Below are 24,390 nucleotides of genomic sequence, written 5' to 3' on the forward strand. Positions count from 1 at the left end.
CGAAATTCGTCGTACCGTACAATCCACTGAAATGAATGATCCTCTGCGTATCTGTTGCTTTGCATGTCGCTTACGACATCATTCCAGCCGGATATGATGTTAGCAAGAAAATCTGTAAGCTTACTTTGCGAAATGAAAAAATGAAAATCTGTACTTTGCGAAATGAATAAATGAAAATCTGTACTTTGCGAAATAAACAAGTAGCAAGTCAAAATTCATCGTACCCGTACAATCCACTGAATTGAACGATCATTGTGTGATGTTTCTGTTTATCTATCAATCTGTTGCTTTCCCTATCGCTTGCGACATCATCCCAGCCGGATATGTCACGCCAGCAAGACAATCTGTACTTTGCGAAATGAAAAAATGAAAATCTGTACTTTGCGAAATGAAAAAATGAGATCGTAACTCAACTACACCAAGGCAAACACATTGATGACATGACGAAAAAATGGCTTTTTCAAACCCCACACCCACCAAGAATACCGATATTCTACACTCTCACAAAAATCCACAAACCGAAACCGGTCGGGAGACCTATAATAAGCGGTTGCAGTGGTCCAACAGAGAGAATCTCATCCTTCGTTGATCGTTTGCTACAGCCTATTGCCATTAAACAGAAATCGTATCTCAAAGATACAACTGATTTCATAAACTTCATAGAAAAAACTAAAGTATCGCACGATACAATTTTAGTATCTATGGATGTCACAAGCTTGTACACTAATATACCACAAGAGGAGGGTATCAATACAGTATGCAAAGCATACAACCGTTTCTACAATGATAGCCCTCCCATTCCATCACACCATCTCAAAGAAATGCTTGGCCTTATTCTGAAAGAAAACTCGTTCCGGTTTAACAGAGTAAACTATCTCCAAATTCATGGAACAGCCATGGGAACTAAAATGGCAGTTTCATTTGCCAACATTTTCATGGCGGAAATTGAATCAGAGTTACTAGGCCAGAGCAGAATTAAACCTTTGTCATGGAAACGTTTCATTGATGACATATTCTCTCTATGGGACACCAATAAACAAGAGATAGAATTATTTATAGAACAAGCCAACAACTTCCATCCCACGATCAAATTCACGGCTGATATTTCAGACAAGGAAATCACATTCCTAGACACAGTGGTGCACAAGGGTGAAAGATTCTCCAAAGAATCTATCCTTGATATCAAAACGCATTACAAGCCGACTGAAACCTTTCAATATACCCATTTTACCTCTTGTCACCCACCAGGTGTTAAAAGAGGTTTCATCAAAGGTGAAGCTATCAGACTTCTCCGAACTAACTCCTCAGAAACAGCTTTCAAGGAGTCTCTCTCTAAATTCAAAACACGTCTTACAGCACGTGGATACCCTAAACATCTGATAGAGAGCACACTATCTGAAATCACCTTCGCCGGAAGGCAGTCGGGACTACAACAAAAGCTAAGGCTCGTGAGAAAATCCTACCGTTCGTAACTACATACCACCCAGCAGTTACCGAACTTAAAAAGATACTGATGCACGAATGGAGTTTTATTCAAAATCAGCCTTTGCTGAAAACTATATATAAAACGCCTCCTATCAAATCCTACAAAAGAGGGAAATCGCTTAACGACATACTAGTCAAAGCGAAACTCTGAAGCCTCTAAACATGCGTCGCAACCACAAGACCACAAAAGGGGAGTCATGGCAGGCCTGTCACATCATTTTAACCAACTGAACTTAAAAGAAGGCCATGTGAAACTTTTAAGGGAGGCCCTACACACGTCAGTTTGATTTACCGGTTACCGCGTCAGTTAGCCCGCCCATAGTCATTTCTTATATTTCCTGGATACGAAAACCAAAGCGTATTGTTGAGGTACATTTAACTACCTTTTATGTGGTCCTCTCCGTCTTGTTTCAATTTCAGTCGTAACTGCATTACTTTATTATTTAGATTTTCACAACAGTTCCATAGGCTGATTGTGAACGTGACTTGAGATGTCAAACGTCATTTACGACAAAATGTCCAGGTAGATCGCTGTTTCGAATTGTTAAAAGTACCGCAAAATTGTTATTATGTTGAGATCCGAGAGTAATCGGTTTAATTCCAAAGGACCGAAATTGTTGAGCGATTCAAGTAGCTGTTAGTGTCATTGTAGAGTAATGAGTTCAACACCTATGAACAGATTATATGCGCGTTTATCGTTCCGGGTTACATCCCACTGGCTGTTTGTAATTTAACAATCTATCATTGGCCAGAACTGATTTGACCTTTTTTAGAAATGGATTGTTTGAAGAATGATTACTGTTTTCAGTTCAGTATACATATATGATATAAGCGTTGATCGATTACCATATAAGATCAACAGTAGTTAGTTTAGTAGTTTCAGTTTAACTCTCCAATTTGCATTTACTATTTGGGGTATATCAAGATCAGATGTATTTTTTCTGAGAAATGTTGTTAAATTCAATTTGTTCGTTTGTTTCTTTTTGCTTTTGACAGGTTATCTTGTTTTGGGGAAATATTTTTCTATCACAATTTTGATTGACAATTTCTGGAGATATTTCCATATGAATAAATAATGTAATGTTTTGTTATTACAGTTTATTATTCTTATTACGCAAAACAGCAAGATTTGGATTATGGTCCTTTTCATAAAAGTAACAACTTCAACAGCGAAGTGCAGATTTTCTTGCTTGCGTGACATTTCCGGCTGTTATGATGTTGCAAAGCGACAGGGAACGCAATAGATACATAAAGATAAAGAACGTGGATTGTCAGTAGGGCGAATTCCGACTTGCTACTTGTTTAAATCGCAAAGTACAGATTTTTATTTATTCACTCCGCAAAGTACAGATTTTCATTTATTTTTTTTTTTTTCATTTCGCAAAGTACAGATTTTCATTTTTTCATTTCGCAAAGTACAGATTGTCTAGCTGGCCTCGACAAACTGGCAGGCTTCGCCAGAAGACAGCTACAAACAACAATCAAATGCCCAGTTTGCCAGACATCATTCCAAATACCCGAAGGAGATACGTTCAACAACTTGCCCACATCGTTTCATCTCAACCGACTGGTAGATGTTCTTGCTCTCAAAGATCGCAGCGCACAGGCTCAGAAATGTGGCAGTTGTAACGACAACCTGAATAGCGCAACTAGTTACTGTTTCGTGTGCCAGAATTTTCTCTGTAAAGATTGTTTTGAGGCTCATCAACGCTTGAAGGCCACAAGAGGTCATCGCAATGTTTTGATCGACAAATTGCAAACGCTAGATGTCGAAGAGTTGATCAACAGGCCCGTCATGTGTTCACAGCGATATCATGAAAATCAACTTCTAGAATTTTACTGCGAAGAATGCAAAGTTCCTATTTGCCACAAGTGCAGTGTAGTGAGTCATAATCGACACACCATGACAGACACTCAGAAAGCTGCTCAAGCACAAAAGATACAAATGGCGGAAGCTGTGAAGAAAGTGAAAGCGGAAACTGTTATTTATGAGAATGAAATTAAGAAACAAATCGAATTGATGGACAAAAACAAAAACGAAATTCTCTCTGCCGAACAGAAGATGACTGAGGCAGTGGAAGAAATGATTCGTGATTTGCGGGAACATGAAAGCAAAATCAAGGCCAATTTGACAGAAATTTATGACGCGCGACAAAAACATCACGCAACACGAATGGAAAACTTTGAGTTGATTGTCACTCAACTGAAAAGCTGCGTTGAACGAGGCGAGAGTATCTTAAAAAGAGACATCAGCGCTGAAATTCTACAAACCAATCAGGCCATCGTTGGACGTTGTGAAGAACTATTGAATGCAACGAAACCTGAAATATATAAGCCGCCACATGTGCATTACATACTGGAAAATAAGCTGCATATTTTGGATCGAATTGTGGTTAGTAACACCGATCCTTCGATGTCGTTAGCTGAAAGACAAAGTGAGAAAGAGGTAATGGAAGGAAAAGAAACAAATTTCACGATTGTGACTAAAGATTCAGATGGATTGCAATGTAATCAAGAAGGTGATGACATAAAAGTCCACATCTTAACGCCAGAAGGCGATCAACTGAAAACAGATATGAAAGAGACCAAAGACGGAAGGTACACAGTAACATACACACCACAGAGTGCAGGACAACATAGAGTGGAGATGCAAGTTAATGGTCAGCCGCTGACTGGTAGTCCCTTGGTTGTGCAGGTTGTTCCTCATCAGTATCAATTTGCGTTTCAGTTTGGATCAACTGGGAAAGGACAAGGAGAGTTTAACGAACCTTGGGATATCACTGTGAGCGATAAAACTGGAATGATTGCAGTGGCGGATACCGAAAATAAGCGAATTCAAATGTTTAGCTCTGATGGAAATTTCTTGAGAGAGATTAAACTCAAAACTGAGCCTTATTCGTCGGCATTTACCGAGTCTGGTGACATCATTGCTTGTGTTCCCAGTGTCGAGAATAAATTTTCCCTGTTTACTGAAAGTGGTCAGTTTATCAAACACGTCAACAACAAACGCCTAAAGGAAACGATTAACGTATCTTTTGGAAGTGATGGTTGCATAATTACGTGCGACTTGAATGACAAACAAATCAAAGTCCTCTCCCCTGATGGGAATGACCTGCTTCAGTCTTTCAGTGCTCCCGATGGTGATTATGCGCCATTCTCCGCTGTTTATCACGAGGACACATTTTTTGTTTCTTATCCTCGTGCTCATTGTGTCAAGGTATTCAACAATGCAGGAGTGTATCAATATGATATTGGCTGTGAGGGATCTGGTGACGGACAGTTGAAGTTTCCCATTGGACTCGTCATTGACAAGTTTAACCAACTGATTGTGTGCGATCGTGGAAACAGAAGACTCCAACTTTTCACACTGGACGGCAAGTTTGTAACTAAAATAACAGGACAACATTTCGACGCCAGCTGTCTTTGTAATGTTGCCGTCAATAAAAACGGAAATGTGCTTGTACTCGATCATGACAAAAACTCCATTTATGTTTACCATTAGAAGTGTTCCAAAGTGATATGCTTTGGTCATTTCCATTACTTAATATTTTGTACTTTAATTTACAAGATTTAGCAGCGTTAAATTCAGTATATCCCTGGGCTAACTTAGCGAATATTGAATATTCGTTTAACTGAAATAGGTCGGGCTATCCTCGGTTTTTTTCTTGGTGGGCTTACGATTAAATTAAAAGCAGTGCACTTGGGGCGTGCTGAACTTACTGAAAAGTGACAGAAAAGGTCCAGTAAAACACGATTTAAGGTGACTCGACCCAGTTATTTTTTGGTGGTACCACCCTACTTTGAATCTCTCTGGTATCCCCACCTTTACTTTTATCGTAAGTGTAACACATAGAATGTATAACATATAGATCAATCTACAATATAGCAAAAAAAATTTGGCGATCGGTGTAAATGTCACGTGGTTATAGTGCCACGCCCCTTTGAGGTCTGAGTCGAAATTCTGCTGTTGCCAGCTTTTTTTCGTGAGAATCTCTCGGCTACACATAGTGCGCATTAGTGACTTGCGCTGAACAAAGTTTCAACAAAATCGCAATTACCCAGTTTGAGAAATGTAGCGCTTTCCAAATTTAGGTCATAATTTATGTAAAAATGATAAGCAAACTTTAAACGATTGAAATTTTAACTGTAATATTTTGATCATAATTTTTATTGAAAAAGGTTGGACAAAAAATAGTGCGATCAAACCTTATGAAACTAAGATTACGATCTTTTTACTACAAAAATTCAAACCCTTCCCGTAATCCGTTTCTTCCAACACAATCTAACTCAAAAATGGTGACAAAGGCCTTGGACGGTAATAAGTCAACACTTTATTAGATTTTGGCAATGATTGTTTTCATTGCACTCGGTCACAGCAATTTGTAAAATAAGTAACATACCTTAGCTTCAAAATGGCGTATAATACTCAATGGATTAATATTAGATCAGCTTAACAGTTAAGGTTTGTTTTTAGTTTATAGATTCAATGGGAAATAACTTGTCCTTGATCGCCTTCAGAGGCTTCAACTGTTAAACTAATTTTATAATAAACCGTATAGGGAGTATATGAAGTGTTTTAAAACGGTATAGATACGTTCACTTAAGTTATCTTTAAGTTAGTTATAATGTATTAGCGCAATGAGAATAAAAGTACAGTGTATAACAATAAAGTCACTTTCGTGTTGAGAAAAAGGGAGATTTTTTATGAGAAAGGAAAGTCTTCCTTTCGTCGCTTGGAAAAGGGACCGTTAATTTTTTTATGAGATGGGTTGAGAGGTGGCACGCGAAACAATAATGTTTAAGTGGGAGGGGCCGCCTAAAAAATTGAAGGAAAGGCGGGGGGGGGGGGGGGAGGGGTCGGTCGAAATTCTGAGATAAAGAAGTGGAATGAAATTTTCACAAATTGATGAGAAATTCTCCTGCTTTATTCACGAAATACATCTATTATATGCTAAAACAGTTCCAAAGTAACAACAAAAATTCCTTAACAACGTTGATATGGAAAAAATAATAGCTCTCTAATAGAAAAAGGTGAGATGTTGTCTTTCTTATACAAATCATTAAAATTTTCAAGCGTCTCCTTCCTTTTTCTCTTCGACGTTCTCTTCTTCTTTTTTGTCGTTCTCTTCCTACTTCTCATCGTCTTCTCCTTCCTCTTCTCTCGTGTCTTCCGTGCGGTAATTTCCAGGATACAGTTCACCCTGTCCCTTATGTCCGGCTTAAGATTGGTGAACATCCTACTTCCTGCCGTATTGCAAAAACGTTTGCTTGCAAGAGATAAGAAATGGATGATGCATCCCGCCTAAACAGCAGCGTTGCTACGTCTTTCACGTTTATGCAGGCTTCAGAGAATGGGGAAGAAGGGGGGTTGGGGAAGTAAAAAAAGACAATGGGGAAGCTCGTTGCAATTGGCAAGGGGATTTGCAACGGAGGTGCAATATACTTGTCGGACGTTGTTTTCAAAGCTTTCTGTCCTTTGATTTCCGATTTTCTTTTTCTTTAATGCACTGTTTCCTTTTAGGCCCTTGAAGATCCGTTCAAAGGTCTTCTTCTTTTCTCGGTTCAGGGTTTCTATTTCCCGTGAAACCTGTGACTGCTTTGCCTCAACGCTAGCGATGTGCTCTACATTATATTGAAATCGTAGTGGAATTGCTCGTCATGCTTCACAGTAATGCTATTGGCCTGGAAGAGCGTGGAGTCACGAGTTTTAGTTTCTCAGTTAGAAGACCAATCAGTTTCTCAAAGGCCTCTTCTTGCTTTATTATAACGTAGTTCAATCTTCGTCCATCAGTAGCCTTTACCTGGTACTCTGGTTTTAACAACTCTGCTGATCTCTCTGACCAACCATCTACCTTTTGAAAAGTGGCATCCTCTGACAAAAAAAATTGAACTGCCTGGATCGTTAAACAGACGATTAATAACCAAGAGTGCGATTAAAGAAACGACATAGCACTAGTATGCTGGTTTTATCTGACCTGGAGAGCATTACTGCATTTGCAGACAAGTTCTTTTTCAAATCGAAGTTGGTGGTAGATCATCTTGAGCATCTTGAGTTGATGAAGTTTAAAGGAATAACAGAATGGTAGAAAGGACAAGGGAATGTAGGGAGGCAAAAGAAAAGAAGTAACAGGGTTATCCATGGGCTGATCTATTTGACGATGTAACCAAGCGAGCATGAACCAAGCCGAAAAAGGTCCGTGAGCCAGAGTTAGACAAATACGTAAAACACCATGGACTGAAGCAGCATCTGAAGAGCAGTAAGAATAAAATAGCAAAGGCTAATGTAAGACATTGCTTGCAGCGGATTAGTCCTCTCAGAACTGGTCAAACTGGAGTGAGAGAAAAAAAGACAACAGGGCCCCTGTTGTGACAGCAGGAAAGCAGATGAAAGCGACCATGACAGTAACAATGAGTACGAGAGTGATGCCATTGACTTCGACAGAGATTACTCAAATGATGTCATCCTTGCAGATACGGCAGATGAGGAAGACACCGATGAGCGGCCAGATACAACACACTCAGGACGAACGATGACTAGGAGGTCCGAAATTGACTTTTCATTCTTTTGGGATGAGATTTAAAATTATAATCATGTTAAGTGAAATGTAACAGTTCAGAACATCTCAAGATAGAGGTATTCAAACGTCTTACACTTTTTCTAAGAGTAAAAGTGGCTAGCTTGGTGGAGGGAGGGCGGTTATACAATTTCCAACTAGCACTCCCAAAAAAACACCTACCAGCCCCCTCCCCCCACCATCCCATAAAAAAATTAACGGTTCCCGGCTAAATGCACGGAGACACAGAAAATACACCTCTGACATTGCATTAATCGGAGCAGTTTATGGCTATTCTACGTTCGCTTAGTGATCGCTTTTTCCACAGTTGGCACATCTTTTGCCAAACGTCAATCATTTTCCACGCTTGTGTTCGTGAGTTCCTCCGCAGTATTTGTACTTTTTCGCGCTCCTTTGCGCTTCCGGTCTTTTCGTCACCTTGTCTCAATAAGTGCATCTCGCTTGGATCTGATGCTACAGCGAGATTTTTCGGATGCTAAGCTTGGGCTATAGGGAAACTGCCGTTCGAGCAAAGTAAGTTTGATATGTCTTAAATAAAGGAAATTGAACTCACAGTGAAGTAATGTTGTCTTTTCTCGTCGTTTCTACCCCTACATTTCGAACAATTCTTTCACGAACTGTATTTCCGATGGGTCTTGGTAACCAAAATTTTTTTCAAAGTCAAGGCGCTGCGGCTAAACGCTTGATGTTATCCCCCAAACCTGACTAGGGGGATTTTTGAGTTAACGCTCGCACGCTTAGCGCTCACTTTTGGGATTCGAAGAGAATGCTCGGTTACTAAGGGTGCTTACCAAAAGTCCAAACTGGCCAGTCGGCGACGGAACAGTTCATGAAACGCGTCGATTTGTCGATCGGCAAGCCTTGCCTCTTGAAAAAATGGCGCCAAAATATAAGGCTATCTCCAGGCTCTCGCGATTTGTCAGGTGCAAAGGATTCTGGTAACGTTCTTATAATTGGAAATTACTTTTGAAATTATTATAATTATTGTTATAATGCGTAATGGAAAGATTGCTGGGTTCTGCTTGGTTGCAATGTTAGTTTCGCAGGATAATTAATCTCCACAAAACTATGGTTGCATTCCTTTGTTCAGGCCTATGATCCAAGATCACTCGGATCATGGTGCATCAAAGGAACCGACGAATCCGCTCAGGGCAAGGATTCGTCGGTTCTGTTTGTGTCTGTAAATTAACTTCAGAAAACCCTGTATGAAAGGATCCTTTAATTTACGTGTTACAGTCTCGTGACACTTCGGTCTGCACAAATGTTGGAACGTAAGCTAATTTCTTTCCCTGTAATGTTGATCAACATTGGCGAGGTGTTTGTATTGGCGGGGGGCGGGGGGTGTAGAAGCAGTACATGCTCTACAGTTCATACGTAATTTCGATGTTTTCGTGAAGTGTTTTAACTGTTAGATTGAGACCAAAATTGTTACTTTACTGTGAAAATCATACGAAAATCGTTTCGATGACTTTACTCTATCAATTACTGTAAACACTTGTTTTCGTTTGTAAAAAATATTCCTTTAAGACAACGCGGAGCTTGTTGAAATTTTATTGAATTGCAAATTATATCTGATTTGCCTTGCTTACCGTTATCGAATGTTAACAAAAGAAAAAGCGTTAAGTAAAGTCGCTCTGGGAACTCGGTTTTCCTGCTTCAAAATATTTCCTTTCGAATCGCTGCCACGTTAAATCCTTCTTCTTGCTTTTAAAAGCCAGTCAGGGAAAAACGGAATAGCGAAACCTTCAACAGACGATTAAGAAGGCCTTGTCAAGTAAACACGTGGACACTGACGCTCGACAACTTTTCAACGGAACCTCGTACTTTCTCAGGTATTTTGACATATAATTACGGTCTTTTTACAAACAATTTAATGAAGTTTGTGGTCTATATTTACCGCGCTCTAATCGTTAAAGAAGTATTGGTAATATCTAAGCCTCCAGTTTGTCGCCATTCTAAAAGTGCCGCTGTTGAATGTTTAACTGTTAATTCATAATAGAGACAAATTGTCGAGAGAAACTGAGAACACCGTTGCACAGCAAGTAGCTTTCATTTGAATGGTGAACTAAATAAATTACAGTGGCCTATAGTGACATTGAGTTCGAAACTGAGTAGCCAGTGTAGAACTTTGAAATTTCAAAACCATCTCCCCACGAAAATTTTTGCTTACCGGCAATGTGCAGAAGAGTTATCGTAAGAGGAGAGGGATTTTACGGTTCTCACAAGTACTTGTGATGGAGCTTCTGCTTACAGGAAATTCTACAGATTTCATCATCCACCAGATACACGTTAAGGTATCTTGATCTACAAGACAGCTAATCCATATTTGCCGATCTAGGCCTCTTTATTTATGTGATCAAGTTCAATCGGGCTAAAACCTACAAGGAACAATTGGGAGAATAGTTTTTGGTGAACTGACAAAACTGAAACTAAGGTGGCCTTTGAGAATGATGTCAGTTGAGCATGTCGAGTCATTACTGTTCAATTTTATATAACTAGAAAATAGACTTGTTGCAATTAGTTTGTGTGTTTCCTCCTCTTCATACATTCATATGTAAGACATCGGCTATTTTCTGCCTTTCCCGTTCGCACTTAGCCATAGCTATTACCAGTTTATAGACAGTGATAAAACAAATGGAATATAGACCCTATGCAAAAATGGCTGACATTTTAACATTCTTTTGTTTGCATTTAACTGAGCCCAACTAACCTCATTCTTGAGTTTAAAAATCAAAAGAATGTTGCACCGTGAACGAGGCTAGTGAGGCTAATTTGAATGCAGACAAAAGAATATTAAAATGTCAGCCATTTTTGCATAGGGTCTATGATGGCGTTGTAACAACAGGCCCTTTGACAGCCCTGAGTTAAGCGGGCATAGAATGGAGTGAGTGATTTTAGCCCATATTTAATTAACGTGAAAGCCAGTCTGTTATCATTTTGTTGGAGACACTACAAGTACGTAACAATGCCGTTTGAAATACTGTACTGTACTGTGGTACTGAATGTTTACAATTGCATTTTTATTTTTGTACGTTTAAACAGATTGTGACCGTGGGTACTCGGCCGATACAAAGTTGATGCTTACATCGACCAAAACATCCCGCGTGAAAGTTTCCAGACCAACAGTTTTCCATTGATCGACGCTGAAATAAAATTCACTTCGCTAATGATGTAATTTTCCTGTCCAATTTACGATAAACCCTTTTCGAATTTCTGTCTTATTAAGAACACAAGTCGTTTTACAAACGCAGAACTGTAAGCTGACCATCCACTAAGAAAAACCTTTTACGTATGGCCTCTTTCTTAAGGAAACACCATCGTCGCAAAGTAGTCTTCGAAAGTTTGTGGTCGACGAATCATCTCATAAATATTGCGGCCAACGCGCAAAATTTCCGCGTGCTGTAGTTTGGCGTTAAGGTTGAGACCCATTGAAGCGCAACCGTAAGGTCCTATGTCATGGATGATGCACAGGTTATTAATTTCTGGATGAACATTCAACACGCGGTCGACAACAAACTTTTAGCAGGCAATAAGCAGAGGTTCTGTTCCTTGTACAAACAAGTCTGGCAAAGTGGTGACAATGTGTCCTTCCAATTCCACGTGTTGCGAATCAGTGTTTTCCTCTTCGGGACAGGGATGTTGTCTTACGCCCCAAGCCGTCCCGTGTGGAGACGGGAAGCACTATTGTCCCGCGGGTTACAGGTGTGATACTGACTGTTCAGTTTACTGGTGTTTCTGTCAAAGGATGTGAACACCATCCGTCTTAGAATGTAGTTATAGCTCATAATGGTTTCACACCTACGGGCGCGCAAGGTAAAAAATTAAAGAAAACATTCAATTTATATCCTATTCCCATTTATGTACTCATTTTTAAGAATCACGTTTACGGCAAACGTGAGATTCGCTTTTAAGTTTTCTTGAAATAAAGAGAAGAAAGATGAGAATAGTGCAAACTAATTCTGGCCTTTAATGCTAACGCAAAACTACTCGATTTGACAAAGAAACTGAAAACAGCAAGCGGTAAATATAGGATAAACATGGTCACGTGCTCATATCTGACGTTTGCCGTTTGCCGTAAACGTCATCTTAACCTTCCTTTCACGGCAAACAGCAGAAACTGAATGACCACGTGAACTTGTTTATCCTATATTTGCCGCTCTCTGTTTTCAGTTTCTCAGTAAAATTCTGATCAGTAGTTTTGCGTTAAAATCAAAGGCCAGAATAGGCCATTTCCGAGTTGCTGAGAAACTCACTATAAAAGCAAGGCTAAGTGCAAAACTTTTCATATGAAAATTAGTTTTATTTACATATGAATGAAAACTAATTTTCATAATAAAACCTTTGCGCTTAGCCTCGCTTTCATAATGAGGTTCAAAGCAACTCGAAAATGGTCTATTATTTTGCTCTACTCTCATCTATGTACTTATTTTTTCTAGAACACGTCAACGCGAATCTCACGTTTGATGTTTACCGTAAACGCGATTCAAAGTTGGGTGAGCCTTAAGCCCCCACCCTCCCACTCCCCGATCTGTACTCGCCGTACAGAGACGGGAAAGTATAGAAATTTAACTTAAAAGTTTCCATGTTCGGCTTATCGTGTGCGATTCAAATTACTAAAAAAATGAGAAAATGAATCGCGTCCTTCCTTGAGAGGAATGTGGAAAATTTACTGCGAGTAATTAACCCGTTAACATTTATCGTTCGCGGGCGAATAATAAGTTTACAGGCTCTGTATAGGGAAGGCATAGCCTATATCAGAAGACAAATAATGCTAGATACATCCTTCTCTTAGCAGCAGCCAGAAGAAGAAGTCCTTTTCCAATTTCTAGAGAACATTGTACTTCCAAGGTACAGTGGAAGCTCGATTAAACGAGTCTTTATATAACGAAGTCCTCTTTTTAACGAATTAACGATATTCTCCAGCCCGGCCTTTTAAAATATACGGAACATCACTTCAATATAACGAACCAATTTCCCTAGTCCCTTGCATGGCCGGCTTCATTAAATCGAGCTTCCACTGTAGTTGAAAGCAAGAACTATTTTCATATCCACCTGTCAAACAAATTATTAACCAAGTGCAACCCGAATTTATCCAATTGATGGTTTGCATGTCGTCCATGGCGGCCATGTTGGTTTACAGGAACAATAAGATTTTTCTCCTCTAGGAATTAACTTCCATTTTTATGTAAACTATGTGGACAAATTTTCTTTTGTTTTGTATACCAACATGGCGGCAATGCAAACCACCTATAATAGTAAAATATCGTGCCATGAATATTGTGGAAGGCATTAAACGACGCCCAGCTTGTATCCTCAAGTTACAACCTGGCAGAATAATCAACAATTATTGCACGAGGTTGAGCAAAATATCATGATTTGTCAGTGGCGAGCAGATCAATTGTTTGCCGCAGCCGAAGGCTGAGGCAAAGAATTGATCTGCGAGACACTGGCAAACCACGATATTTGGCGATAACCGAGTTCAATAATCGTTTTATCATTCAATCACCGAGTTTGTTTTTCATAATTATTTTCTCTCCGATAGCTCAGGGAAGTGATCTGCCATTTTCACACAAGAGCGTGATTTCAATTACGCATGAGCAGAATATTATTTGCAGCACAACACTCAGCAAAACACAGTTCGTCAGTATTGCGCATGAGCAGACCATTATTTGTAGGCAGATATTTGCAGGTGACGTGGTTTGCTCTCGGCCAATGAAAAGGAATAAAAACATGCATCGAATGATAATGTATTTGCTCCACTTTCTAAGACCAAAAAAAGGTATATTTGACCTTATGACTCCACGCGGGGCACTTGTCAATATAAAAGCCGAAATCTACGAAAGTTCTTTGTCGGGTTATACACACTTCCTGTCACTATTAATGTTACAAAATCAATCTATAACAAGGGAACTCAAAGTCATGTAAATAAAAAAATATTGCAAAGGATTAAAACTAAATCTGAAAGAAAATTAAATTTTTCCAGGCCCGCTTAGTGTGACTAAGGCAACCGTGGATGATGTAAGAACAATATCCCTAAAATTATAAAAAATATGAATTACGAATATGTTTTGACTGAAAGTGTGCAATTATACGGTATGCTTCTCTCTTGTGATTGACCCTGCAAATGCGGGAAGATCCCTGGTAAAATACGAGCGCTTGCGTGCTTTTTTGTGTGGATAGGCACTCGATAAACAGCTCAGTGGAGAGCCAAGGTAGGTGAACAATGCACTTGACAGCTTTCAATTTGGAAATCAAATGAAAAAGTTTCCGTCATAGCACGCTTGGCCCAGTCACAATGTTCGGGATCAGAAAGTTGGATTCATTGGAAAACAAGTAAGTTACATAACTTAATTATGTGGCGTGTGAAACATCACCACCGGGGATAAGACCCTCTGTGTATTGAGGACACTTAGTTACCTAACTAAGAAACACAATAAATATGAATTAATATAACAATATTACATTTGACTGAGAAAGTACAACAGGGTAATAAAAAGTCGGATGGTGCAGAGAGGTCAGTCCGTGCGTGCACATATATTATTCTTGACAAAAGTTCAATCCTTCGAATTTGTCTTTCAAAGGAATCAATAGAGGTGATATTTCTCAGGGATGCGGCTAGGTTATTCCATATCTGAGTTCCAAGATATGTTAATGAATGTTAACCGTAAGTGACAGTATTAAAGCTTGGAATATGAAAATCGGCGTTCTCTAAAAATGATTTTCTCATACTCTGTGCGCATATGTTATACTTCGCTTTGATCATTATGCCTGCTACAAGCTCATCTTGAACTCGCCTGCCATGAAGGGTGCCGGTTTAGTAAGGCCTCTTCAGCAGTTGTTAATAAGTGGATTTTCTGTCTTTGATTCGATTTTATTTTGCATCTATGCACGGCTTATGTCTTCAAACTTCTAACCAATTTTGAAATTCACGATTTTTAGGTTTGCCGTCAGCTTTGTCCGCCTAACTGAGTAGTTCATGCTCCTTTGCACTGGACCGAGTCGACGGCATTGCTGTGGAAGGTAAGGAGCCCCTCACCGTTGTTGAACGTTTTGTGACTGAAATTTGAACGGTTACTTGAATTGAAAGACATGACTTCCACAGTGTAATATCCTGACTGTGAATGACTAAGCTATGTGTCACCCTTTCCTATGCTATTCAGTTAATCGCGAAACACTGATTTGAGTCAAAAGGACTACCCTCTATTTGCGCTTTATGTTTTTCAACCTCCCGTTAGCGGAAATCTACGCTCGGTCCCAATGAGTCCGCTTTCGCTAGATACAACAGAAGACAAAATATAATGCGCTGACAGTAACTCATGCCCACTCCCCAATCAATACCTTATTCTTCTTAACAAATAATGTTTTTCACACTTATCACCTGTATTGTACATTTTTTGTATTTATTAGTCCTCATTTTATATTCTCTTCATATTTTATTCCGCGTTGAAGACAACAGGATGGTTGTCAAAAGCTCATACCTTTTCAATTTTTAACCAGAGAACGTTTTAAAATTTTTAATCAACAAAATAATATGTTACTTGGTAGCTATGTTTTTCAGTCTCCGACTCAATCTTCCGACATTTCAACTCCTCAGTTGGTAGCTAAAACTTAATTTCAATCAACAGCGTAGGATCAAAAGATGAATTTGTGTTTCTCCTTGGTATGCTGTGTGTTCCTGTTGGTTTTTGCCTCCTCAGTGAAGACGGATGACAGTCGGTCCTTAATACCGGCTGAGCGCTTGTGCCTACCTGGACCGCCATTGAAAAGAACGCCTGGAAAGATTAACTGCCTTGTTATTGGTGATTCCATCAGTATTGGGTATGCGGTATTTTATTTTTTATTTAACTGAAAATTGCTATGTTTGTCAAAACTGTTAAGCTAGAAATACTATAGTCTGACATTTAAAAGACGATCTGGATTCAACACAGGGAAAGGAACGAAGACAAATTGGTTATCAAGAATTTTGCCCTACTTTTTGTCGTTTTCCATTTGCAAAAATCATGGCATATCACTACCAGAATGGCCGCCATATTTGATATACAAAAGTTTCCTATAATTTCCACTCATTTACGAAGTGACCTTTAGCCTCGAGACTTTGAAAAAGGTGACTGGCGAACTCACTAAAACAGTAAATAACAGAGGCAACTATCCCGACTTTGAAAACTTAACCGGCCGACTAGATTCGGTATGTCCTCTTGACTGGGGAAAAAATAGAAAGATCAATGTTTTAATTTCGGAGTAGTGTTAACGCACAAATATTAAAATGTTCCAATTCATGATCACATGCTACTTCTATAATGAAAACAATTTGCGAGAAGTAAATTATGTTTGCTGATCGTACTGAAAGAAATTCGAAAAACTCGCAAGTGATATTGCTATTCTTACTTCTCCCAACTCCATCTTCTTCTTCTCCTTTCCCACTTTCCTTTTTCCCTCTATGCCTCCATCAACCCGACAGGTAAATGGATGGGAGGATACTTCATGACAAGGTAATCTCCCAGTAAGTTTTTGGTTTTTTTTTTATTATTTATTCATTTTTTTATTGTGGAGCTGAATAGTTTCTCTTTACGTTTAAAGGAAACAACCGGGCTTGTGACAATGACCAACGTAATCCTGAAACACCACGATAGAAAGTTGAACGCGGTAACCAGCACATCACTTACTGCTAAATGGTCTTTTAAATCTTTTTATTTACTTTCTAGTTACACCCCTTGGGTCACAGAAGCATTAGGCGACAGCCATCAAGTCCAACATGCTCCTTGGGACGACTATTATGGGGGAGCCCTGGACTCCAAATATGGCCTTAAATGCCTGCAGATGTTTCTGTTGACCGCCATGTTAGAACCAACGAGTTATGACGTGATTATCTTCAACTTTGGAATTCACGACATTAACTACATGGACGTTTGGCCCGAGGAATACACATCACCAACTAATTACGCTGAGAATCTAAGAGAAATAAAGTCGCTACTGTTGTCAACCGGAGCTAAAGTTGGGTATGTTCTTGCTACACCTATCCCCGATAATGTGGAAATGAACAATCGCGTCAAACTCTACAACAGTATAGCAAGCAACGTGATGAAACAACGGCCTACAGTGGCGATCGCTGACTTGTACAACTGGATCGTTGAAGCTTGTGGTGATGTTCCGTTTCCTGATTGCATCATTGTTGACAAATATTGGCGCCCTCACTACACCCCGCAAGGATGGGAGTATCTTAGTGGGAGGGTGAACGGTTTCATTTTGGAACTTTCTCAGAGCCTTGATGAAAAAAGTCATACAGAACAGGAGAATCCAAAGTGTCCGAAATGGCTGGTAAGCGTTCTTATTTCGTTGGCATTCAGGCTGCGTTAGACAGGAGAAAAAGACTGAAAGACGGAAACAGTAGGCGCATCGTTCTCTGCGTTCCGAAACATTTCTCTTACTTTATTTTCCTATTCCTATTCCTGTTCATAGGACTCAAGAAAATCCTTAAGCACAGAAAGCGGTTGTAGGAGCTCCCCCCCCCCCCCCCCCCCCCACTCCTCCCGCTTGATCTTACGCTTACGGTTGCTTTATGTAGGTGGACCCCGAGCATTCTATTCGCTAAGTCTTACACATCCCGGTTCTCTCTTGGAGACATTGCGTCACGGGTAATCTGCCACTCAAAATCAGCAGTTCTTCGGCAGCCTTCCAAGAGGCTATTCCCAGCCTTATTTATGCCCAGGAGAGTAATTAAGAGAACTATATGTATGAGAAAGAATTTATAGTTCATAGACAATTGTCAAAAAAGGATGTAGATTGTGTGAGGTAGCTTTGTCTTTTTTTATTCGGTTAGAAAACAGATCTTGAATGCTTCAATCCCCACTTATCAACTAGCACAATGGATCAATTGAACATCTCATGTCCATTCTAATTCAGGAACAGCCACAAAACGACAACTATCAGTGTGACCACACTTTAAAAAAGCGTGTTTTGTTTTTCTGTTGCATTTTTTTTAGCAGGCAACAAGTACAGATTCTGTTCCCTGTAAAAACAACTCTGGCAAAGTGGTGACAATGTGTCCTTCCAATTCCACGTGTTGCGAATCAGTGTTTTCCTCCTCGGGACAGGGATGTTGTTTTGCTCCCCAAGCCGTCCCGTGTGGAGACGGGAAGCACTACTGTCCCGCGGGTTACAGGTGTAACCCTGGCTGTTCACTTAAACGATGTTCCTGTCAAATGATCTAAACATTGCCCTTCTATTAGAATGAAGACAATGTAGGTTATGATGATTTTAAAAGTTTTCATAATTTATATATTCACACCTATGGGCGCGCAAGGTAGAAACAACAGGAATGAAAGAAAAATTAGGAACCTACTTTCGATGAACCATTGTTTTTAAGGGAAATGTATTGACTCCCCGACAAGGTCTGGCAATTTATACCCTATGTATTTCAAAGAGTATATTGGACTTTAGTATCGAATTTACAAGTTTTCTGATAGCTAACTCAAAGCACAATTTTTAGATGTTCGCCTGTTTTGCAGTTTGGGTATGTTCACGCTAATTTGTTTTCCTTTGGAAATGTCTGCACTGTGATACCTTTTCGTTTATCTTCTATAATAAGAGATTGAACAAAATTCATCAATTTCCACTTGCAGCGCTCGATGAGGATGATTACAGCTGTTTCGGCAAAGGTTGTCCAAAAACAAAGCGTAAAAGCGCACGCGACAATGCCGAAAGGTAATACCCAATAAATTTCAATAAAAGCTCAGAATCCATATTGCCCGCCATCTCAAGTCTACGCTGTACAGTCAAGGCATTATGGATTCTGAGCTTTTATCGAAATTTTTTATTGAAATTTATTGGGTATTACCTTTCGGCATTGTCGCGTACGCTTTTACACTTTGTTTTTGGACAACCTTTGTCGAAACAGCTGTATATACCTCTAACCAACCGAGTTCGAGGTCCATACTGTAAGTTACGGACCGAGTCTTCTCCCGTTGACTTATGACCCAAGCGCGCCATAAATCAACGGGAAAAAACGAGGATTGGTAACTAACAGTATGGACCGAGAAAACGAGGTTAGTAAGATATTTATTACATCTCTGAGGTTAATCGGGCGTGCGGGAAAGGAAAATTTCAAATTAAGCGAGCCACACAGTGAAATACGGTAATTTATTGTATCTCTCCGTTATAACGCGCGGTGTGATTGGTCAATTTTGCGGGCGACATTTTACTGTGCGGCTCACTCAACTTCAACTATAGTTTCCTTTCCCGCGTGCACGATTAACTTCAGAGATATAATAAATATCTTACTAACCTCGTTTTCTAGGTCCGTACTCTAAGTTAGGGATCCTCGTTTATTCCCGTTGATTTATGGCCCGTGCATGCGCTTCGCGCCGGGGCTGGAAATGTGGTCTTAATTATCTTAAAATTTGATGAACTCTAGCTTGAAATTTCTGCAAGAATTATTAATGGTTTGACAAACTATATGAAACACTCAAAAGAGTGTTTCATCCGATTAATTTCCAAGCGTAACACCTCGAAGTTCATTTAAAAACTCGGCTGCGTCGTTTTTTAACCCAATTCGCGGTGTTTGGATATCTGATGAAACACACTTTTTCGTGTTTGATATATTATATGATCATGGCCACGTGACAAACAAAGATGATTCTGAACATTATCGAGCGAAATCGAAGTAAATTTGTTTTACAGCTGAGACGGCTGCCATTTCAGACTAGTCCTCTTTTGTCCATCCATATGTTCTTTTTAAACTATCATTGACTGAATCTATTCCATTCTTTGAGCAGCTTTCATGGGATAAAATTACATAAACTGCTTGACGCAACCCCTTAAAATTACAGCTAAAGAGTATCTTCACTTATTTACCAACTTACTTCTTGACTTTAAATATATCTGTCCAAACTACGCGCAATTGTGTCATTTTATTAACCTCTTCAAAACTTTCTGTAGAGAAGCCTTACTTGACTAGCTTATAATTGAAAATTCTTCCCCTTTTCCTGGAGGGGGCGGGGGATGTGTGTGGGGACTGGATAGTTTTCCTTCCACCCGAGGCGGGGCAAAAGCAATACTGATCTGGAAAAAGCGTCTGCTCGAGCCCGCTACTATACGATTTGCTTCTCGATTACAAAGACTTGCGATATTTCCTAAACTGAACGAGGGCTAGTTTTACTGAAAACTGTCCCGTAACAACTGTCAACGAACACCAAACTGTGATTTCTCTGCTACAACTCTGCATGTTTTCCCTGTTATATAATTAGTGGGCTCCTCTCGCAGCGGAAGCAGCAAACAACAGCAACGAGTAAAAACTCCTCTCACCATAAATTACAATTCGACCACAATTAGTATAAATTGCTCTAAGGTAGCTGCTTATCTATAAAGTAACTTTGTCAAGCTCCAAACGAACTAAACTAACTTCCGTTATGCATAACGTGAAAACAGTTTCAAACCAGTAGATTTTTAGAAACCAAACGATCTCGTTCCCTTACGAAACTGCATGCCCTGTTTTGTAAACACATCGTGGGAAGGGAGCAACTGGTTGCGTCTTAAAAAAGCCAAACGCATTGAAAGGAATATGTTTTATTCTGGACGCTCCGGCGTAGACGAAAATATTCTTTTTACGGTTGAAACCATTGCAAAACGGATGGGCGACAACTTTTGAAAACGCATTTCAGCTCGCGAATGGAGTATTCTTGTTAGATTTAGTTCGACCAAATTTCATTGAATAGATTGAACGTTTGAGTAACAGTGTTTGATTTGCTGGAATTGTTAAAAGAATGTTTGCTCGATTGGTGACTAAAATTATCAAGGAATCTTACGAAGCACAGGCAACTGTCAGCGATCGCTAAGAATAAAACCTGATTACCATGCAGCTCTCGTTTTGGTACAATAACTAGCTAATGAACCCTTACTTTTGACAAATAACACGATTCACCATTGTTTAATACATAGATTCATTCAGTCGATTGTCTTTTTAAACAATAATGGCGTTTTGTATTCTTTTAGCACGTGTATATGACCTGGCGTACCACTTAAGATGGACGCCAGCAAAAGCTGCAGCCAAATCATTAAAAGTTCTTCACCTTTTCTTAAAGCATCGCCAACAATTGCCTTTGAAAACATGTTTTGGCCGACTTTTTACGTGTTGGCCAAACGAATTTAACAATACCGTCACACGATGATGACGCTTTGAGCTAACAATTTATCTCCACAAATAGACACAAGGCAGTGTAAAATTTTGGACAATGGCTGGCTTTAAAAAATTATAACTTTGAGTACGTCGTTTTAAATTATTATTTTAGCTTCTTGAGTTAGCCAAGCATGAAAGCGCAAAGTATAACTTACAAAAAGTAAAGCGTAAACATGCAACAGAGCAAATTAAACAATTTTCTGACGATGGCGTATATAACTTTTTGCTTCAACAATACAAACTGATCGTAAATAATTCTCTTGATCGTGTACTCGCTTTTTTCCTGCTAAGTTCTGTTGCAGTTACAATTACCTTCTAATTCTCCAAAACTCAGACAATAATAGAGAAAATTAACAGCCTTTTGATTGTAATTACAGCTTTGTAATAAGATTACAACAGTCAGCTGTTTAAGCGCCTGGTTGTGAAAGGCGCATCCTGTCTCGAATAATACTTGTAACCACAGCGGATTTCTCAGAAGCCCAGTGCATAAAGTTTATTTTCTTCCCATTCACAAACACTACCAGTACAAAAGAAGAACGCTTTGCCAACAAAGGGGCGAATGTAAGATAAATAACTCTAAAACAGTCTTTTTATGCGACTGTTTCAGAACTTGGAGGTAGAGATTTTCATTGCAGAGGGTGAAAGTTGATCGAAGTTGTCTCGAAAAATTAGACATTGAAAAGAATAAAAAAAACTGCGAGGTTTCTCTTTACAGACAATTTGTTATCCACGTCGACAGCACATGGCTAGTAGACGTAATTCACCTAAATTGTTTCAATGAGTTTTAAACTATTGAGCAATTAAAATCTTTATTTAGTTCACGGCTTTTACCAAGAAAGTACCGCGAAGTTCCACATTTATTAAAATGAATTCCAATTTTGACGTCTTTCCAACAAGACTTATTACATCTCATCCGCTTCTTCAGTGAAGGTTTTGCGAGGCACGAGTTTCTAGTGAACATGGGAAATTATAGTATTTGCTGCAACAATGTAAACTTAGCGATGCATATATTGCTATGATTCGAAATATCACGTGTTGCGCAAACTTTACTGAACATGCGCGCAGTCGCCTCGATTGTTTCACAAACACAGGTGCGCGTCGCCTACCGATCGAGGAATCAAGAAATCAAACAAACAAGACGTAACACTTTGCTAAACACGATTTGGAAGAGCACATTGATTTGGCAGCTCATATAGTGGTATAGCAGTTACTTTTAATTCTAACTTACAGTTCCATAGAATCGTTGTCTTATCCAATATTGCAGGGGTATTGAATAATCCCTTATGTTCGATCGCCCGAATATTGTCCTCTACTCTAAGTGCTCGCGTAATTTTGAAAGGTACTCGCTTGTTTTTGCTCGCAGAACCTTCGTAAGTACTCGTGTGCTCAGGTTGCGAAATTCAAGTGCTTAAGTTTTCGCCGTAAATCTACCGTCATATGGCTGTCAAAATCACGGGAAAATTAAAACCGACAAGCGAATGTCTAACTCTGTAAGACTTATATCATCGTTTCAAGTTACGTTAGCGTACATCCATTTTGACATACTACTTAAAAACTGATAAAATAAAATTTCAACAATTTTGCTTTAAAAATCTAAAAAGTGCTCGCTGCTCATCAGTAGTTTTTTTTTTAATCAGTGATGGTGAGAGAAAACTTTGCCAATGTCAGTGCCTGAAAAACAGTCAGTTCTGTATTGTTTTCTCGCTAAATTAATTCCACGCGAAGGTGACTAAGATACTGCTTTGAGCGATAAAAATTAGTGTTTATGGTCAAAAAAACAAAACATGCTAAAAATTGACTCTAGCTTCTTTAGAGACAGTATCCCTCAAATATTTCAATATATCTCGCTGTTTCCAAAAAACCAAAAAAAAAAAAAACATTTTAACGTTTTTCGATTGCGCGCCGACAATTTAACATGGGCAGTTTAACCTAAGAAAACATCCCCTCAAAAAGTATATATATATGCTGAGAAGTTACAATCGTAGGACTGCAAATTAATCGTTGAATCTTGAATCAGAAAGAACACAACAAAGTAAAAGATAAAAAGCGAGGCCCTTGCATACTCTAGCGCTGTTAGTCCTGATTGTTTTTCCAAAGAGAGGTAGAATTGTAAACCCGCTGGTTTGCGGAAGCCCGAAAATTTAAATTTCTCCCAAGGCTCTGTTAGACGGTGCAACCGCTAAAATCACATGGAACAGTTTCAGTTTGCGTTCATTTCCTTCATCCGTTACTTCAATCTCCAATTCTGTTTTTGATTGATATTGTTGCCGACAGAAAGTTGAGGCCACTTTGTTTGAAGCTTGAAGAAAATTATGAAGTTGCGCGCAAGATGTTGATGCAATGTTAAGCCGAGTTCCCCGTGCATTTAATCAGCCATAAATGATTGACTGTCTGATACTTACATCACCTTTTATGTGTTAGATAACATTATATAGCGTACGTTTTCGCTTCCGTCTTCTGGGGTCTGCTTTTCAGTAAGGCCGTAGCTGGCCTATTTGTTCCCTGGAAAAGAGATATGACATACATGTGTCGTTGCCCCAAATTCTCAAGTTATCGCAGCTATTATTACAGGAAAACGCGATCAGAAAAAAGCCTTCGGGAAAAGTATTTCCTTTTCACTTTCTACATCATCGACTTAATTACTTTTCATGATTATTACAGAGGGATACATGGCAAGCTTAAGTTTCAAAAAACCTGAGTAAAAAGAGACACACACGAGCCTCAGGTGGCCTACACAGTCGGAGCTAAGACTGTAGTATGAATGAAGCAACTAGGAATATTGGTACCTCCCTCTAGGCGGCAAAAGTTCTTGTCTAAGGGTCGGGTCATCGTATGAAACGAAATTGGTCGACTCAATTGACGAAGGTCGTTGGGTCGAACGTCGAACTTAGCGTCGAACCAAATTAAGAGCAAAAACAAATCTTTGGATAACCTGGATTTCATTCTCAGTAAGAAAATGACATTACCATTAGTATTTATTGTCCTCGACGCATGGAAAGATCAACGTTCGTAGCAGAGACGATCCAAAAACAGTCTGACGAATTTAACTGGATCAAACGCGGTTTAACTTATCATTAATAAAGTTTGCTCAAGTTAGTTCGTCACATATCAAGTGGAGTTTCTTCGTTTGACGCAAAGGTAGAAACCAACCCTCGAACC

The 24,390-nt window shown here is 39.3% G+C and overlaps 2 protein-coding genes and 1 pseudogene across 10 annotated transcripts in view; all 3 read left to right on the forward strand.

Moving 5' to 3' along the window:
* The window catches only part of LOC146470497 (uncharacterized), a 28,101-nt gene extending 8,150 nt beyond the window's left edge, over positions 1-19,951 (forward strand). The window contains exons 1-5 of one of the 9 annotated variants that reach the window (XM_085122581.1): positions 9,844-9,892; positions 15,000-15,080; positions 15,691-15,878; positions 16,763-17,375; positions 18,041-19,951. In XM_085122581.1, the coding sequence (XP_084978707.1) occupies positions 15,700-15,878; positions 16,763-17,375; positions 18,041-18,268 (1,020 nt within the window). In that variant the 5' untranslated portion in view covers positions 9,844-9,892; positions 15,000-15,080; positions 15,691-15,699 and the 3' untranslated portion in view covers positions 18,269-19,951. Of the gene's footprint in view, positions 1-9,843; positions 9,893-14,122; positions 14,273-14,305; positions 14,394-14,574; positions 14,725-14,999; positions 15,081-15,685; positions 15,879-16,762; positions 17,376-18,040 lie in introns of those variants that run through there. The other 8 variants (XM_085122582.1, XM_085122585.1, XM_085122576.1 and 5 more) reach the window with 8 other exon arrangements.
* On the forward strand, positions 441-1,636 carry LOC146470499 (uncharacterized; annotated as a pseudogene).
* On the forward strand, positions 2,915-5,238 carry LOC146470500 (E3 ubiquitin-protein ligase TRIM71-like). The gene has a single exon (XM_085122019.1). It carries the CDS (start codon positions 3,281-3,283, stop codon positions 4,985-4,987), a length of 1,707 nt encoding a protein of 568 aa, XP_084978145.1. The 5' UTR covers positions 2,915-3,280; the 3' UTR covers positions 4,988-5,238.
* Positions 19,952-24,390: the final 4,439 nt, after the last annotated feature.

Source organism: Pavona decussata, unplaced genomic scaffold, assembly GCF_977016875.1.
Source record: "Pavona decussata unplaced genomic scaffold, jaPavDecu1.1 SCAFFOLD_114, whole genome shotgun sequence".
Classification (NCBI taxonomy): Eukaryota; Metazoa; Cnidaria; class Anthozoa; order Scleractinia; family Agariciidae; genus Pavona; species Pavona decussata.

Coding starts and splice junctions, on each gene's coding strand:
- LOC146470500 (XM_085122019.1), top strand. CDS start 3,281: ATGTGTTCACAGCGATATCATGAAAATCAACTTCTAGAATTTTACTGC.